Source organism: Camelus bactrianus, chromosome 2, assembly GCF_048773025.1.
Source record: "Camelus bactrianus isolate YW-2024 breed Bactrian camel chromosome 2, ASM4877302v1, whole genome shotgun sequence".
Lineage (NCBI taxonomy): Eukaryota > Metazoa > Chordata > Mammalia > Artiodactyla > Camelidae > Camelus > Camelus bactrianus.
The window spans coordinates 58,852,840-58,872,975 of NC_133540.1; the positions used below are offsets into that span (position 1 = coordinate 58,852,840).

Genomic DNA, 20,136 nt, shown 5'->3' on the forward strand with positions numbered 1-20,136 from the left:
ATACCTCGAAGATACACATAATGTTCAAAATAATTCAATGTCTTAGCAGATGTTAGAAAATGCTGTAGATTATTTGCATGTTATAACATGATAAACTTTACTTTTTGCTTTTTACTGTCATGCATAATATTCAGTTTTATGAAATTTAGCTTTAAAGATAGAAACATGACAAAATTGATTTAGAGTAATTTATATTGCCACATACTGGCTAGCCCCAACAGCAAACTAAGCAAAGTCTAATACCTAGATGTTTTTAGGCAAGATGCCTCAATCCACCACTGAATTGGCAGCACTAAGACTCTAGTGAGAGTTCATCCTGCATTTCTCCCAGGTCATCTCTGTGCAGTGCAGGTTCATCCCAATACATCTGTTTTTTAATGAAGGCCATTATCTCTGTTCAAGAATGTATTTTATTCCAAGCTAGTTGCCTAAGTTATAGGCAATCAAACCCAAAGCTCAACTCTCATGTCAGGCTCTATCAGAAAATAAAAATTAAATTAAATATTTTAAAAACTACCTCCATACACATAGCATAGAGAATCCACAAGAACATTCAAGGATTAAGTTTATAAATATATAAGGTATTTAATCTTCTTTGGGGGTAGTTCTATTCATCATCTTTAAACCAAAAACTTTTTTCTAAAGAAAATTAATTCTATAAAGAGAAGAATATTATGGGAAATACTACTTAAAACAAATACGATGCATATAGAAAGAACAGAATCAAAAGAATTTTCTCAAAATAAAATCCTGTGGATTTTCAGGTTCTGAATAATTCATTTGATCATCAAATACTTACTGAGCAAATACTCTGTGCAAAGCACTGAACTAAGTCCTAGGGATACAAAGGTACCACATGTGTGACTGGGCCTCTGATTAAAAATAATGATAACTAGAAAACTTGAAACAATTGACCAAATACATAGTTCTGTAAGAGCAAGATTGCAGTAGTGTAACTTTAGACATGGGAAGAAGCAACAAGCAGGAACCAGTCCCCGGACCATAGCAGACTAGTAAGACAAGCGGACCAGAGGCTTTTGGCTACCGTTAACAGAGCCTAGTCCAGTAATAGCTCACCAAGGAGCCTATCAACCAAATTGTCACCCAACCTGGGAGTAAGCATTCTTAGCACCCTGGGACAAATTGGTCACGAAATGCCTCTCAAACTTTGGTCAAAATTGTAATCAAAAGAGAGGGGATTATAAAATAAAGAAAGTTGCCCATTATCGTATTCTAACAAGAATCAAGTCATTACCCACTGCTGTCACTGATGTACAACAAACCCCGAAAAGAATCCAGGGTGAAGATCAGAATGAGACACTTCGTGTTCTGGGAAAACAGGCAGAACTGGCCCTCAGACAGGTATTTTCAGGAGAAAATTTTATGAACCCAGTTTCTTGCATGTTTCCATACTTAGAAAAGCACTAAAAGCATTAACTATCTGTTCCTCATGTAGCCTTCAACCAAGATGTGTGCTGGATTGCACATAAATAGTGGCCTCCCTGCTTTCCTCTCTGGAACAGTCCCCAGAGCTTTCTGAAAGACTGTCTCCTGGGTTGTAATCTTCAGGTTGGCTTGAACAAAATTTTCCGTCTATTTCTTACATTGACTATTGATTAATTGCTCATTAATAAAACAAAAAAAAGGGAAAAAAAGAACAAACATATAAAAACTCCCACTCTGATTAAATTTAATTCTAGTGCCAAATATATGGAAATACATATACATAAAAATGGTAATTAAAATGCAGAGTACATAATCGTATGCAGATTATATTGCTATATAAAATATGTATGTGCATTGACTGACATGTGATTTAAAAGCAATAGTGTTTAATATTCATTCAATTATTTTTGTTAAATAGTATGTTAATAATTGCCAATGCACAAACAGAATAACTATAAACTACATCTGAGGAAGTTTTAGTCTATTAGGACAATACTCTATGTCTGCATTTGATCAAAATTGGCTCATATTTAAAATGAAATTAAACCATTGCAAAAAAAAAAAAAAAGGAAAGAAAATGTTTTGATAATGTGTGCTTTCCTCTTATTTCAGAGTCTTCCAGGAGTCAACGGGTTTTGAGGTACATCCATTGGTAAAATACTTGTCATGGGCATTGCTTGGTGAGTCTGACATTTGAACATGGCAAGCATCGCCCTCCGAAACCTACAATAAAAAAGGGAATATCTGGCATTATCTCATATTGACTTGGAACTTTTGAAGTAGTTACAAATATGGCTAAGGTGCCACTACTGCCAATTGGCATCTCCAAATAAATTTCTGCCTCCAACTTGAACATCTCCTATTGAGACCTTTTATAAACGTGTAAAGTATATGGTACAGTTAAAGACCAATTTTGCACCACTGATTATAAACACTGAAGACATTTTTAAAAATATTTTATTTATTTTTTGAAATCTTTTGGTGGGAGGAAGTAATTAGGTTTAGTTACCTATTTATCTTAATGGAGGGACTGAGGATTGAACCTAGGACCTCGTGCATGCTAAGCATGTGCTCTACCACTGAACTATATCCTCCTCCTAAACGTTGAAGACATTCAATAAACATCAATAATTATATCTGTTTAGGATGGTGCTTCTAATGTCAATTGCAAGGAGTTATTTATTTGAATTAAGGATATGTATTTCAAGCATTTGTTCTGAGCAAAAGCCTAGTTTAAATTAAGGCTTAAGAATAACTGACCTTTCCAAAAGAATTACCAATAGACTCTGAATTTTAAATGTGTTCTTTATTCTTCTTATGTGGTCTGTTTGGTATTAAAAGTTTTTATGTTTCTGCATGTACCTGTAGCTAAAGCTGCTTTCCCAAACATGTACATAAATACACAAGTTTAATAGAAGCAGCATGGCATTCCCAGATCAAATTACTTCACCTCTACTGAGACTTCAGGTCAAATATTTAAGCGCAGTAGATTGGTTCATTCCATCTTTAAAAAGCAACAGGAAATGAAGTAGTCTAAGCTTCACTGAGAAGGCAGGAAAGAAATTCTTGCTGAGAGTCTCCACAAAGGTGGAAGGGGAAGAATCTCGAATATTCTGAATGACTACATACTCCTGAAGCCCTTTATGTTAGCACTGAATTTCTCTCTTGGATTTGAATGATATGTCTTCCTTCTAGTAAATATACAGCTATGCTATCAACTTAGGGAGTCCCACATTGCCTCGCCTTGTCCATTTTCCGGTAATGGAACCACTCTTCTTTGTAAAACCGACTCCCTCTGTTTCGAATGGGGTAAACATATGAACCAAGCCGAGCTCACCAACAACCTTCCAGGGTCTTTTCTGCCAGAGAGCCCCCTGAGATGAAAGCATCTGGGGATGCTTAGCTGGCAGAACTTGGGTCGTAAGTTACCCGTGATCATCTTGCCTCCACGTGGGAAAAGCCTGTCACAGAACTGGAGCCCTAGACATGTAAGATCCTAAATGCTGCTTTAGTTTCATGAACCAAATAACTTCTACATTAGTTTGAAGTGAGCTTCTGTTATTTACCTCCCTAAAACTTTTAGAACATTATCTGTTGCCTTCTTAACATTCTTTCTGTATATATAATATATATATATATATATTTTTAAATTGAGAAGCATTTTAGACCTGACTTACTTTTTATTAGCAATCACATAAATACAGGGATTGTAGAAGGTAGAAGATTTTGCAAACAGTGGAGCTATGATGGCCATGGAGGGAGGAATCTTCTTTGGGTCACCAAAGGAAGCCCATAAGCACACGATGGAATAAGGGGACCACGCCAGCAGAAACATGAGTATCATTATCACAGACATCTGTAAAAGAAATCAATATTTGCCAAGCCCAATACCTAAAATATCAAAATAGCTACTATATCTAAAGCTGCGTGAAAAAGTATCTAGATTGGACCTTACGTGTATGTCATTGAAGACATAAAGGAAATACTGAATTTTTCCCCTCATTGCACTTTGCTTATGTGCCCAAAGTCATCTATGATAACAAGGACTTGTGAAATGGGTAGAATGTTACACAAATGTAAAGAATGCCCTCTTTCTTTTGGTGAGCTAGGGCAGAATGCAAAAGCTAGCTTTGGTGAGAGGCAGATGAACCCACTCCTAGCCCACTTCCAGTAATTGCGGACTACTGGTATTGTGCTTTTTTTCTCACTGTCATCTGTTAATCTAAAAAATAACTTTCTAAACTCAATCTGGGAAAAAAAAAAGTCCTATACTGAGTTCAGTGAATTCTAATACAGGCCATTTGAGCTCAATATATAATAAATGATATATAATACATACAGTGCAGATAGTTTTGTAAATGAGCTCCCTTTGCATTTTGTTTAAATGAAAAATTGTAATTTTACATTGTTCCCTTCTGATTGCCCACTAAAATGATAGAAAAGGTATAAAAAGACACAAATCCATAACATCTGAGAATCACAGATTAGACAAAAGCTTTCTAAGAATTAAAACCAAATAACCATTCGACAAGTGGCACATTCCTTATCAGACATGAATGATTTAAAAACAAATTTAAAAAAAATTTCCCAGGAATGAGGGAAAATCAGAGACAAGCTAATCTATTCCTCAGAACTACAGAAGTCTCAGGAATTGGAGTCGACAGCTCTGAATGCGGGGCTACATATGGAATCTAAAACATAAAAATTCATTGAAATCTGCAAAAAGCAGCAATTAGACTTCTGAATCCCCTCCCTATTCAGCCAAGGAACTGCCCCTTCTCCCCTGAAGAACCCCAGAGGGTCAGTAAGAGAGGGCAAAGCAAGGAAACTCAGGCTGGGGGACACTGGACTGGGCTGAGAGCTGGAGTACTGTTCTGAAAAGAGGGGTGCTGCATGCTGCCCCTTCCTGGCACTGAACCGTGAGAATGTGGGTGGATATACTTGTACCTCCCACCCGGGAAGGTGAATCTTCTTGTAAACTGACCAGCCCAGAAGAAAATACCCAGACACAGATCATCAGAAATCCCCCCACTCACAAGACATATCCCAGCAAAAGAGCACATCCAGAACTTACAATCAGCTTTTTAGTGCATCAGTCTTAAATATGCAGGGACAGTCATTAATGACCAGATATTGAGGAAACATGCAAACTGACATGTAGAGACCAAAAGGTTCAGGAACTCAGGGGAAACAAAAAATTTGTGATGAACAGAAGGAAAATAAATATATACACAATATCATCACAGAAATGAGAGATGACACACATGCATTAAACAAGAAAAGGCTATCAAAAAGAAGTATAGTATATAAAATAATGCTCTAATTTGAAGATACATGCACCCCAGTGTTCACAGTAGCACAATTTACAATAGCCAAGACATGCAAACAACCTAAATGTCCATCAATGGATGAATGGATAAAGAAGATGTGGTATATATACACAATGGAATATTACTCAGCCATAAAAAGGAATGAAATAATGCCATTTGCAGCAACATGGATGGACCTAGAGATTATCATACTAAGTGAAGTAAGTCAGACAGAGAAATGCAAATATCATATAATATCACTTATATGTGGAATCATTTTAAAAAGTATACAAATTAACTTATTTACAAAACTGAAATAGTCTCATAGACATAGAAAATAAACTTATGGTTACCAAAGGGGAAAGGGTGGAGTAGGATAAATTAGGAGTTTGGGATTAACATATATAAAATAGATAACCAACAAGGTCCTACTGTATAGCACAGGAAACTATATTCAGTATCTTGTAATAACCTATGATGGAAAAGTATCTGAAAAAGAATAATTTATATACATATGTATAACTGAATCACTTTGCTGTATACCTGAAACTGTAAATCAACTATATTTCAATTTAAAAAAGAAAAAAATTTTTTAATTAAAATAATGCTTTTTATCTTACCTATAAAAGTGAAAGCAGAATTTTTAAAATGCAACGGGAAGGTTGAAATGCATGGTCAGCCAGGCTTTAGGGTGAGGTAAATGAGGCCAATTGTGTGAGTGCAGAGTCATAGCCTGTCGTTATGTAATATTTTATATTTTGTTCAATATAGATCTTTTACATAAATTTTGATTTTTAAAAAATACTGCATTAACTACTGTTTTTCTTTAGTTTTTTGGTGCCTGCTTAAATTTTGCACCCCAGGCTTGAGCCTCAGTCTTCTCAATCCCAGACATGGACATGGTTGAGGAAATCTCTCAGAAAGCAGAAACAAAAACAAACAAAACCAGAAACAGGGATAATGTAGTACAGAATATTTAAGAAAATTAGAAGATAAATCCAGGAGATTAAATACCCAAATAAAAGGAGTTCTAGGAAAAGAGAACAGAAAAAGACAAAATAGGAGGTGAAACTCACCAGAGAAATAATACAAGGAAGCTCCCAGAAGGGAAGATCTAGTCTCTACATGGAAAGCACTCACCCAGTACCCAGCACATGGGTGAATAAAAAGCAACACCAAAACACATCAGCATGAAATTTCAGAAAATTAGAGACACAGAGAAAAATCACAAGCTTCCAGAGGGAACGCAGATGACCAGCATGCTATCAGCCTTTTCAACAGTGACACCAGAAGCCAGGAGACGATAGAGTAATGCCTTCAAAATTCTTTGAACATCATTTTTATACTTAGAATTCCACACCAAGCAAACAATCAGTCAAATACGATAGAATTAAGACATTTTCAGAGGTGTGAAATCTTAAAAACTTTATTTTCCTACAATTTTCTCAGGACTCTACTCCAGAATGTATTCTACCAAATGTGAGGGAGTAAGCCAAGAAAAAGGAAGCCATGCAATCCAGAAAACAGGCGATCTGACCAAGGAGACAGTCCCAGCTGCTGGTAAAGGAGATGTGAGGATTCCTGGGTAGTTGTCTTAAAGAACAGCCAATGAGAGCAAGAGATCTGGGGGTCTCAGGAGGCTAGCTTCAAGGAAAGGATAAAGTCAGTCTAGTCCCTGATGCATTTGAAAATACTAAGAGGAGACTGGTGGAGAGTTTAGATGTGAATTACTGACAGGTACACAGAACAGCCAGCAAACAAAGCTCAGAGGAGGGGAGAGAGACGGAGGGAAGAAGAGAAAGAAAGAGAAAAGGAATGAATTATTAACTCCAAGGGGAGAAAAGTTATATATAAAAAGAAATATAAATCATAGAGCCCTACAGAGATCTGTAATAAATAAAATCTAGATAATCACAATAATGTAAAGACTCTTGATCTAATCAAATACTAACATTTCACTGACAAGATGAGAAAGAAAGGTTGGTGGTATAAGAGAAATTCCCTTTGTCTATCTACAGAAATCAAGAAATAACAGAAAAAAAAAAAAACCCCAAAACATCAGATAAGCACATCATTATGAAAGATGATGGCAAATACCAGACAAAAGGGCCAGAGAGTAAGAATCGAGGGTTGGGAAGGTGACTGCTGGGGCCAAGGAACCACGTTCGTGGAAAAGCTTGAGCACAAATATTTTTTAAGGATTTGAATGTCTTACCTTTGTTACATCTACCTGATCTGACCAATCTCGGTTGAGGTACTCAGTGCAGTTACTAGTTGCACGACATTTAATGGATCGAGTGACATGGTAATAGCAGTAAAACATCACTATCAAGGGCACAATAAAATTGATTGCAACCACCATCATGGTATAAGAAACAAAAGATCTGAAAATTTAAAAAGGGAGTAATTAAATCACTACTCGTTCAATGTACTAAATAAATAGAGGAAGGGAAACAGAATAATTATCAGAAATTATACTGGCACTGCCCAGCAGTCATTATATTATTAAATAGCTTAGAAAGTACATTTGACTTTTAGTTCATTTGGACTAGGGGTTGGCAAACTCTAGCCTGTGGGCCAAATCCAGCTTGTGGCCTCTCTTTGTGAAGAACAGTTTATTGGAACCATATTCATTTATATACTGCCTATGGCTGGTTTCACAGGCAGAGGTGAAGAGCTGCAGTGTAGATAGTCTTGCCTGTAAAGCCTAAAATGCTTATTTTTCGACTCTGCACAGAAAAAGTTTAAGATTTAGATTTAGTGCGAGAGTTAGAAATTTTTTATTTGTTTCTCTGAGTCATCTTTCATTTCCTTTAATGAACTAAATTATTCCCCTTTCCCTGGTAAACACGGAAGAGCATCACTAATAAGCAAGCAAATCTTTGCAGTGACAGTGCTTTTGTTGCATAATTCTCGGAAGATGCTTTATCACCAGATCATCTAGTGATCTGGGCTTTCTGTACACTGCCTAGCTCCACTAACACTCTTTTTACCCCTCAGGTTCTACCTCTAAGGTGCAGACATCAGAAGGATGCTCTGCACCCCCTTCTCTGCAAGAGGGGAGAGAGGAAGGAACAGAGCAGGGGGACAAGGGGAGCTGGATGACCTTTCCTTGCAAACAAGCATAATTTACTTTTCTCAACTCATCTTTGGCTAGAATCACATCGTCTGTACCAAGGAAGCCGTTTGCCACGTTCTGCATAAGAAACAATTGATCTGAGTTTTAATTTGAAATGGTGAGAAATGTCTACATTACAAACATTTGATTAAAAAGTGTAAACATGTCTCTTACACATCATTTTGCCGCCAGTTTATGGTGCAGGTGGCCCCAGTAGGATCTGGGGCGTAACCAGCCCACCCAATGATAGGCATTGAAGCCCAAAAGAGGCCATTGATCCAGGCCCCCAGAATCATGCTGATGTAAGTGTTTGTGGTCATTCTTCTTCCTATGAACAAACATGGAATTTTAGAGTCATTTCCCAATGATGAGATTCATATCTTCATTTTGTTTTAACTGATGATTCAAAGTTGTTATCAAGTAGATTCTTTGCAGAGCACTCTAATTCACACAAAGCCTATCTACATGAATTCACATTCTGGAAAAAAAAAAAAAAAGACCTTTAAGCTGAAACCTGAATTATAAAAAAGATCAGCCAGAGGACTGGCCAGGAGAAGAACTTTCCAGGCCTAGGGAAATAGCATCTACAAACACCCCAAAGTGAGAGGATCCTAGACCATGCTGGAAAGGCAGCCAGGGGCCCGGTCATGTGGTGCCTTGGAGGCTGTGTCATAAAATTTAAATTTTATTCTAGGTTTAATAGGTATCATTGAAACTTCCAATCAAGGATTATCAGAGACTGACCATGGCTGTAAGCCATCACATTTACATTTAAAGTGAATGTGTGTTGAGTGGTACCTGGACAAGAAATGGGTTCACTAAGAAAACTAAGGGAAAGCTAAGAGAAGTGCTGTACCTGCATCAGGACGGCAAATGGTCAGGTATCGATCCATGGCCACAACAGTGAGCAATCCAATACTTGCCATTCCAAAAAAGATATTCAAGCCAGCATAAATCTGAAAATCAAAATTGGAAAGAATCCACCATTCTGCACACCCTCCCCCAAAAAATTTACACTTTTATCCCATTGCTAGAATATATTTAAAATACACTGAATTTTTTTTTTTTACTGATTTAAAAATATAACATCTATTGTTAAATGTTAAGTTGTTCAATAAAGGGATTTATAAAAAATACTTTGGGACTTCACTAATCAAACTTTTTAGAAAATATCAAGACTTAAAGTAAAACTTCTATACATACTCTATAAGAGTGCAAAAACAAGCCATAAATTAGGTGCAGTACATATCCAACAAAAGACTAGTGTTCACAAGATAGACAATTCAACAGGGGGAAAAGACAAACAGAAAAACAGGCTATTCATACAAGAGGAAATCTGAATGTTTATGATATAAGATGTACAACCACATTAAATATTCAAAACATGCAAATTATATGATACTATTTTACTACAGATTTAAAAGTCTGACAATCCCAAGCACTGGGGATAATGTAGAGTAACACAAGTTCTCATAATTGGCATAATTATTTTGGAGAGCAATTTGGTCATATTTGATAAAGGTCAAGATGAACATTATCTACAAACCAAACCATCCCTTCCTAGTAATGTACCTAAAGAAACTCTCACATATTGCAGAAAGAGACATACATAAGAACATTTATTGAAAACTTGTTTGTGATTTAAAAAAATGGGAACAATGATCAATATTAGGAAAATGAATAAATACATGTGTATGTTCATAAAATGGAATATGTGTAGCAGTTAAAATGAGTGAGTTACAGCTATGTCCATCAACATGCATATACTTCAAAAACATAAGATTGGATAATAGAAGAATAGCATAATAATATAATATATAATATAATATAATATAACATAATATAATAGCATAATGCAAACAATATGATATTATTTATACAAAATTCAAAACATTCAGACAGTGTCAAGTTTATGAACATATAATATGTAGTAAGATAGAAAAACATTCATGAGAGAGAAAGGAGTAAGATTGTGGATGGTACCGCAACAGACTTCAACAGTATCTGTAAAACTTTATACTATTAAAAAAAAGCAACCTGAAGCACATATTGCAAAACATTAAGATTTGACAAAACTGGTTGGTGCACACATGGGTATTCATTATTTTCTCGTTCTCTCATCTTACCCTCTATATATAGCTTAAAATGGCAAACTGTTAAAAAAAAAAAAAGGCCAAGTCATTAATGCAACTTAACATTAATTTATTTTCTTATCAGTAAAACTCATGGATATATATAATAGGCATTCTCGTGGAGAAACTTCCATGGGAAAAAGTCAGCAAATCGTAGTTTAACTACATTACTTATACATTATGATATAGTCATTAAATATTATTTCAAATGAAAGCAGGGTATTTCTTTTTGAATTTGCAACACACAAGTTTTTATTTGAATATGCGTATGTTCACTTTTCTTCTCTAGGTGAATGCTTATTTTTTGTTAGTTTAGTTTTTTTCCTTTGGATTGGGGAAATTTTGAAACTATTATGGCTAGTGATTTCATTTCTCTTGTTAAAGAATGTATTTCCGAGTTACCCCGGAAATTTGCAGAGGACACCGTATCTGTTATCCTACGTGATCTTATTTGATTGAAACTCTTGGAATTTTTTGAAGACACAAATTACATCTTTTTAATCTACTTTATTTTGCTTTGATTCTTAAGATCCCCAATACCTGACATCCTGCATATCCAAATTTCCAACTTCCATACAGATCTGAAGCAGCAGACATGGGATAGCCAATGCTACTGACCCCTATATCAGTAACAGCCAGGTTAATGATAATTGCATTTGTGGGTGTCCGAAGCTCCTTGTACTTAACGAAGATGCCCAAAACTATTATGTTGCTGAGAATACTTATCACACCTGAGAATACAAACAAACAAACAAAAATCACACACTTTGTTAATTTGAATTTGTAAAAGTATTTTTTCACAAATATTTAAGCTCCTTCAAAAACACAGCAAATCCATTTTGGTTTACTTATTTGAAGAGCTCCAGCTGTTTGTAAAACTAGTTGTAGTATCTTCACAGCTCTTTTGTGAAATAGAAATATAAAAATTAAAACACAAAGAATCTGCTGATTTTTAGGATACGTTTTTAGGATGTATGTATGATCATACAATCTCCTTTGGCAGCTTAATTCCCTCCTCCTCCTTCCTGATGCCTGAGGCTCTTCTTTCTCTATAGTTTTTCAAGCCTCAGCTGTCCTAACAGCTCTTTGTCACTTTCTAGCCCTGATCCATGCTCCTATCCCACATCCCTTTTCATACAACTTATTGCCATTAAACGTTTATTGAGCATCTATGATATGTAAGATCATACGATGTTCTAAACTTGAAACTCAACATGTTCAAATCGAATTCTTCATCTCACACACACACATACACACACTCCTCTATAGAAGAACGCACACTGCAAGGTTTGGTCCAGAGAGGAAGTCAAAGCTGGCTTTCAAGTCCACTGAGAAGCCTCACAGGTGATATCACCCTAGTCAAGTCTTCACAACCTGGGATCTGATTCTTAGCCCTGCGGGTCCAGAAACTCAATGTTGTCTGTGCCCCAGAAGTGGCTGGATTCAAGTAGACTGATGACTGAACTTCTTAATCTGAATGCCAGTGTATTAATTTACAAAAAGAAATTGCTGAGTGGACTGGATGTGCCTGACTAATTAACCCCTATATACGAAAAAGGATGCATATGCTTCCCATAAACCAGATGTGGGCCATACTAGGTCCTAATGCTGGGGATGGGGGATGAATAGATTTGAGCTGAGAGAGGCTAGAGTCATTACCAGATTCCTATGGGCTAAAGGAGGGGTAAGCAACAAAAGGAACAGAGTTGTGTTCACCAGCATGAAGAGAACTCTAGTGGAGCAGCCCCCAACTATTGCCGGAGAGAGGGAAGGTTTCCGAGCACTGACACACAAAGGTGTCAGCTAAGGAAGAACTTCTATTCTGTATCTTGGCACCTTGGTCAAAACTTCGGTTTAGTATCTTATTAACCTAATCTTCCAGATTTCTATTCTTTCCTCCTGTGCTGCTGGCAGAATATGCTCGCTGCAACATAAAATTAACCGAAGCTCTTTTCCTCAAAACCTCCAATACTCCCCAATGTCTGAGGAATAAAATTCCACATGTCCCAGCTTGATATTCCAATCTGTTTTCACCCTAAGCAAATTTCCACACTTGTCAAACAAGCCCTCCACTCTAGTGATTTATCAAATACACCAGGTTTGTGGTAAATTTCAACTCCTATTTTCTCCTGCTTAGAACACCCTACTCCTTTCTTCTACTTATCCAAATGCTACTCATCTTCAAAATTCTGTTCGAGCCCAATTCTACCCCAAAGGCTTGTCCTACCACAGTGATCTCTCTTCTATAAATCCTCAAAGTACTTGTTTTCATACACTTTATCTTACATGATGCTATATTACTTAACTCTTACATATTCCTAGTCTTCCCATGTAGCTTTCAGGCTTCTAATAACTTCCATGTTGAGTATGTGACATATAATAAATTTATTTAATAAACAGACAACAACTAAAATTCATGTTGCTTAGTATCTATTATTCTTACAAGCATAATCTGGCACAATGACAGCAAATTTGATGATTCTTTGGCTCAGTTTTTTGCATCTAATATTGTAGCTCCAAAAAGCTTAATGAATTAAAGAATCTTTCTGGGCTAGCTATAAATTTGATGATTTTAAAAATTCAAGTAAAAAACACAGTGCAGTAAATTGTTGCCTACCAACGATGCAACCAGAATAAAGTAACTGTACTTTGGGGAGGTCTTAGATATAATAGGGGGAACGAGATAAACAATTTAGCCCTTTTCTCTATTTGCTCGCAACTGTCTCAAGCACTCTGCTTTATTTTCTAGCTGTAGGTGTTTCCTAATGAGTAAACCAGAGATCATTTATAGTTAGGTCTAAATTCAGTTAATTCCCCCTTGGCTTCTGTGGATTTCCTCCAATCTCTTTGGCAGATCCTTCATTAATCTACTTCCTGGCCTTTTTTCTTCATCTCTACCTTATTAAATACGTGCATTGCCCTAGACAAGCTTCTGCCCTAGACCTCCTTTCTTTTCACATTCAACATACACTGAGTGACTTCATACATATCCAAAGTTATATACTGATACTTTCCAGATCAATCCCATGAAATTTAAACCCACGTGTCCAGCTTTCTATGTAACTTCTCTCCAAATGAACTCAGAGGTTTTCTCTTCTGCCCCAAATCTGTTCTTCCCCAAGCGTTTTCCCATCTCGGTGAATAGCTTTACCATCTAACCAGCAACCCAGGAAAGAAACCTAGTTGTCACCTTTGATGCTCCTTCACTTCTTCCCTAGTCTCCACATCCAGCCATCAATTCTAACTTCTAGCTCTTCAATGTGTCTACTTCTTTCTGTCTCCATTGTCACTGTTTCCTCCTCAGGAGCCTTCTTAATCACACAGTAGCCTCCTACATGGTCTCCTAGCTATGACTACAGCACATTTCTAAAATGCAAATTGGATCATGTCATTCAGTGACCCCTATTGCCTTTACAGCTTAGGTTGTTTATTATCTGGTATGGAGTCATCCTCCCAGCCTAATCTCTCTTACCCTTCATTCTACAGTTCATCCACAATAAATCTATTTCAGATCCTTAACTCACCATGCCCTCTTGGCTCCTGGCCTTAACTGAAGAAACAGAGAGTTTGGATAGTAGAAGTTTGTAAGAGCTAAAATTTAAGAGAAATATTAAATTAAAAATTAAATTTAAAATGAAAAATCTAAAACGGCTCTCCATAAAAGTAATAAATGAAATGAATGCTTTGACTAAATTCTTTATCTCATAGTTTTGGTTTTGATTTGGACATTTAAGTGAGCTTTGTTATATGGGGGCAGGGGGTTAAGGGACCAAAAGTACAATAAATATTTAAACAAAAACATGAAGAGGTTAGATGTGCTCCCTTCAGTTCATCTACTAAAAACACAAATACATACTCATGGTATTGATAAAATTGACACTTGTGGATATATGTGAGGGCTCCAGAACCAAAATATCTAAGTTCAAATTCTGGTGTAGCTACTTAGTAGATGTACATGTTGGGCAACTTATTTAAGCTCTTCATCTGTATCAACAGGGAAAACAAAACTAATTCACTAACTGAATTAGTATAAAGGTGAATTATTCCATGCATGTAAATATTTAGAACAGTGCTTGGTATATACCAAGTATTCAAATAATAACATTAGTAGTAGCAGCAGCAGCAGTGGTGGTCTTGGTCGTAGTCGTAGTAGTAGTTGTTCTTACAGTAAGACTACAATGACTATTACAGGACTAAGAACCAGAGAGAATGTTTTCTTAACAGGAAATCTTTTTGTAACCAGATCAAAAGAGATCGCTTTTCTTGGTCCTCTACCAAAAACTAACAAAAATTAACTAAATCAAGTTTGTATACAAAATATTCCTATGTAATTGTGACATGGAGATTACCTCTTTAAGTACTTATTTTTTCCTTTTTGTTGCAACAGCAACAAAAAACAACCAAAATAAAACAGAATTTGTCTAGTGCTGGTATTATCATACACAGGTATTCAACTGAAAAAGTTAGCATGTAACTGGAAGAAACCTAAACGTCCATCAACAGAGGACTAGATAAAGATGTGGTATATACATACAATGGAATACTACTCAGCCATAAAATAGAATGAAATAATACCATTTGCAGCAACAGGGATAGAACTAGAGATTATCATACTAAGTAAGTCAGAAAAAGAAAGACAAATATTATATGGTATCATTCATATGTGGAATCTAAAATATGATGCAGAAGAACTTATTTACAAAACAGAAATGGACTCACAGACATAGAAAACAAACTTACGGTTACCAAAGGGGAAAAGTGGTAGAGGAGGGATAAATTAGAAGTTGGGGATTAGCAGATACACACTGCTACATATAAAATAGATAATAAACAAGGTCCTACTGTATAGAACAGGGAACTGTATTCAATATCCTGTAACAAACCATAATGGAAAATAATATGAAAATATATACACATATATTATACACACACACACACACACAATACTGAATCTCTTTGCTGTACACCAAAAACTAACACATTGTAAATCAACTATACTTCAATTTTTTTAAAAAGTTTGCATGTCATTAAAATTTACAAAAATTAACTGAGGAACCATAATTTCTAGCACAGACAATACTCTAATTGTGAATTACGGGAAAACTAAGCAATTATTAAAAAAAAAAACTGGGTACAGTAGAATTTGTTATGCTTTTACTCTACTTTTGAACATATTTGAAAATTTTCATAACTCAATAAAAAAAATAATAATAAACCCAATATAAGAGTTGCTTCTAAAACTCATTATTGAGCATAAAGTTGAAAATGAAGTGTCTGCTCAGCATAAAATTAAGACTACAATTCAACCTATACATAAAAAAGATAATCAGAGAACTTCCACTCTCATTTTCCCCATCCCTTTTCTTCAGCAAACAGCCTTTTTCTTATTCCAGTATATGTATCATTGAGTGTGTGTAGGTGGGAAGAAACAAATATTTATCCAACATCCACTATATATATCATTCAGGTATATTTGTGCATTATTTTACTTTTCACAACAATTGTGACAGGTAGCTTATTCTTATCCTCATTTTACAGATATGAAAATGGAAAAATAGAAAGATGAAGGAACTGGCTCACTGTTGCAAAGACACTAAAAGATTAAATACAAAGCTCAGGAGTTTTCCAATACAGCACTTGAAAATGAGCTGAATTTTCAAACCTTGTCCTGACAATACACTCGGCTCTCTCTTTTTACAACTTTAATTTCCTTTCCAGGATCTTTCAATCTTAACTAGATTCTACCACCAAGGACAAAACTACAGAAAGTATGTGTGAGAACATGAAATGCCATAAAAATACATTTTTGCCATGGAGCACACTCTTCCCCAATAAAAATTTGACAATGTAATAACCAAATAAATGATCATAAAAATTATTCATTTTATATAAAATATTTCTCAGCCCCACTTCACTGCTGTTTATCAAAATTCAAAATAACTTGTGACATTAACTACCATTAACAATTCTTTCATCTATCCTCTCACCTACATTCTCTTATTCGATCTTTATAGCCAGGAAATAGAGCAAGTATTATCCTTATTCATCACACGAACCCCAGCTCAAAAAAAGATAAGTGACTTGTCGAGTTTGGCCAACAATATAGAACTTGAAACATTATCTCTGAACCCATGCTTTTTCTACTACCTTACGCTGAAAACCTCTGCTTTTCTTCACTCATTCGAAAGCAAAATGACTATTAATGGAGTAAACATCCATACCTGCTGTGATCAAGTAAGCTGCAACAATATTGTGTTCAGCCTGTGAAAAGACCGAGCCATGTTCATTTTTAGAGTCTGAACTGTTGCCTAAATTATTCATTAGCATTTCGGAGGGGAGATATTGAGAGAGCCTTCATAATGAGCCTTCAGTATCTATGAAATGTTTTAAAAGCCACTGAGGGAAGAATTTTCAGAACCAATCATTTCCACTTAAAGACCTCAAAGAAGGGCCTTTTAATAGAGGCCCTCCTGTAACAAATTTAATTGGGCTAAAGAGGAAAGGATTTTAATTCCCAGGACAAGGGAAAAGCTTATTAGCAAAATGAAGAGAAATACCAAGCACCACATATTTTAACTAGTTTGGGAATCAGCCTTATATCTAAGGAGCTTTTCAAGTGCACACATCCCATTTAAACAATAAACAAACTCAGAAAATCAGTGCAGGACCTCATTTAACTGATTTCTACTGGAAATCAGTTCTGATATTAAAAGCCAGCCTTAGCCCTCCAAAACTATTCAGATTAAGGTCCCTGTTTTCTGTTGACCCTTTCAAGTTTTCTATTTCGGTTCCTTCTGTTTTTTCCCATAACAATTTAGAGATAAGTAAAGAAGTTAATCGCCCCCATCCTTCCAAATCTCACTTCCCTAAAGGCTATAATATTGTCTGGTGTACATTCTTTCTGCTTTTCTTTGCTTATACAACATATATTCATATAACAGAGGTTTCCTCTACTTTCTTTTCACTTCTATTCTTTTAAAAAATGAGGAGATATGTATACATAAAATCATTCTGTAATTTGTTCTACCCTAAAGCCAAACCATAAATTCCAGGTCAATAAACCTAAATCTAAGTAATAGCTATATATTTCAAAGCATGGATACAGCATGATCTATTTCACAATCCACCTCAGTTAATTTATCTTACACTTTGATATGCATAATTTTCTGGTAATAATCACAGCATATACCTATTGAAGTATCTAGATTCAGTCATCCACCTTGCTAGGTACAGGGCAATTCTAATATTCTGGATTATCTTGTTATAATTCAAAAAGTGGGTTAGGTGAGTGACAATCTGGCATGGACATTTATTGTTAGAATCTCTACCACCTTTTCCCTTCATGTTCGTTATGTCATGTAATATTAAAGAAATCTGATCCTTTTCAATAGGGAATTTCTTAAAAATCAGTAATTTAGAGAAATGCTAGATGTGCCACAGTTAACAGTGTAAGCACATCACAGAACCACTAGAGGGCTATATTTACCCACTTAATTTAATATTATACATTTTAGAATGGCATAGCAGGAAGAGACGCAAGATAATCTTTTTGCCTCAGTTCTCTCAGCTATATACTTGTATACACTGAAGAAGCTGAACCAGGTTGGTTGATCTGTCCCAGATCTTATAGCTACTAGTATTCACATTTTTATAAATGTAAAGTAATTCTGAAGAGCATCTATACTAAGAAAGTGAATCTCACTAGAATTCCAATATCAAAATACTTGCATATGACCCTAAAGCAATAAACATAATCTAAGAGGAACTCTCCCTTTTAAAAACTGGGTTTTAAGTCTCTCTCTTTTTTTTTTTTGCATTCACTATGCAGAATAAAACAAAAATGTTTTGAGTTTGCTCTGGATCATAGCCGCTTCCTTTTCTGTGACAGATTATGCCTAGTTGTAGCACCCACTTAAGTTTTCCAGAAATAATTATTTCTATTCATAAGAAATGAAGAAAAATAATTCCAAAGATGGACAGCTTTTTGCTGTAGATAAAAAATTTCACAGATTATGAATGTGGTAGGTGCAAAGTACTTTTTTATGCTTCCTTCATGAGTGATACAGAAAAGCGATACTGGGATGAGGCTTAGAGCACTAAGAAACACAACTATAAGCTTATCATGTTTACACAGCTCATGATTCTTTTAATTTCATAAACTTCAACTGGCCTAAAGTCAATCCTCCTTTCATAGCTCTTCCCAAATTTTCAGGAATATTAGGAAATATTGCTTGTTGTATTCCACTAAACTTTTTTAACGCTATGGCAACAAGTGCATTTTATTTTGGCATGATGCAAGCATTCAGAAAGTTAACCACTCAAAAGATTTAATATGTGAATAATCATCAAAATGTCTTTTACAATGGAACTTAGTGATACCACAGTACAAATGCATTAATGTTATTTAGGCTCCCTAAGCATATGAACTTGATTCAAAATCAAATGCCCCAAAGGAAACCCAGAAAGAACCACTATAAGGAAGAAAAGGGAAAAGTAAGATGTGGAAATAAAAGTTTAAAGATGGCTAATGACTAAAACATATACCTAAAGTAAAAAGTAAAATCTCAAGTGGTTTGTCTACCAACCTGTATATTATTTCCATCATAGCCATTTTACACTTTTTTTAAATGTTTAAAAAAAAAAAGCATTGGAACATGATACTATTATTTGTCCTTGGGACAATACCATTGCCACTCTAGTGCTATGTCTTTTGCAATCCAAGAGTAAAAACTCTGACCCTAACTCTCACTGAAAATTTCAACCCAAGGATTCTAAATCAGCCTCCTTTCCCAAGCTGTAAAAGCACACTTTTTCCTGTGAAAAAATAATTTTCAACATTTGTTCATTATATATACTTTATGGCTTACATATTTATTAATCCTGCTGCAATTCCATTAATCGAAAAGGGTAAGTAAAACTCCAAATACTGACTTAGGCAATACTATATGCTACTCAAACAAGCATCAAGGGTTAACCAAGTATTAGGTATAGCATGCTAGAAAATTTAAGAAAAGATATGGCAACGTCATTCTTTCTGAGAATGAACACATGAAGGGGGGAAATTCAATGGCAGGGAAAATTACCCTATATCACAGTATTCTAACTTGCTTTCATGGCTACATCTTGAAACTACATTAGCAATGAGGACCAAACCAATTTCATTTGCTACGTCCCTACCCAGGAATCTGAACATGCAGCAGGGAATCAAATATTTATTTACGGTGAATAACATCTTAAACCCGAGTCCCTTAGAAAAGGTAAAATAAAAACATTCATTAAAGCTTTCAACATTCCAACTATGTTAAATGAGAGAAATTAAACATTTCTTCAGAAATGTCTTGGACTTTTAGTTCTCAACTTGAATAGAGCTGTTCCAACTTTAATAGATTCATACTCAATACTGAAATTTTCTAATCAATTATTAATTGTTATTAGAGAAGCTGCTTTACTAACTTTGATTTATGTACTAACACACAAAAGGGAAAATACAATAAAGGGTACTGATGTTCTCATATGAAAAAGGCAAACATTTTGAAAGGGAGTGTTAATTTATAAATAATGTTGGAAGTACTGCTCCACCAGCCTATTTTTTTAAAAAGATCAGTTATATATGTAAACAAATCATCTTTTC

The 20,136-nt window shown here is 35.3% G+C and overlaps 1 protein-coding gene across 1 annotated transcript; it reads right to left on the reverse strand.

The window, feature by feature from the left end:
* Positions 1 to 1,607: 1,607 nt before the first annotated feature.
* RRH (retinal pigment epithelium-derived rhodopsin homolog) lies at positions 1,608 to 20,071 on the reverse strand. Its single transcript, XM_010953677.3, has 7 exons — positions 16,727 to 20,071; positions 11,046 to 11,236; positions 9,230 to 9,329; positions 8,548 to 8,701; positions 7,471 to 7,639; positions 3,624 to 3,802; positions 1,608 to 2,169 (listed from the first exon to the last, which is right to left on the reverse strand). Exons 1-7 carry the CDS (start codon positions 16,830 to 16,832, stop codon positions 2,055 to 2,057), a joined length of 1,014 nt encoding a protein of 337 aa, XP_010951979.1. The 5' UTR covers positions 16,833 to 20,071; the 3' UTR covers positions 1,608 to 2,054.
* Positions 20,072 to 20,136: the final 65 nt, after the last annotated feature.

Bases quoted from the DNA above. Each gene is read 5' to 3' on its own strand.
- RRH (XM_010953677.3), bottom strand. From the start codon at position 16,832: ATGCTAATGAATAATTTAGGCAACAGTTCAGACTCTAAAAATGAACAT. The intron at 11,237-16,726 runs GTATGGATGTTT...TTGTATTCTCAG, and splicing joins AGCTTACTTGATCACAGCAG to GTGTGATAAGTATTCTCAGC. The intron at 8,702-9,229 runs GTACAGCACTTC...GTTTGTTCATAG, and splicing joins CATTTGCCGTCCTGATGCAG to GAAGAAGAATGACCACAAAC.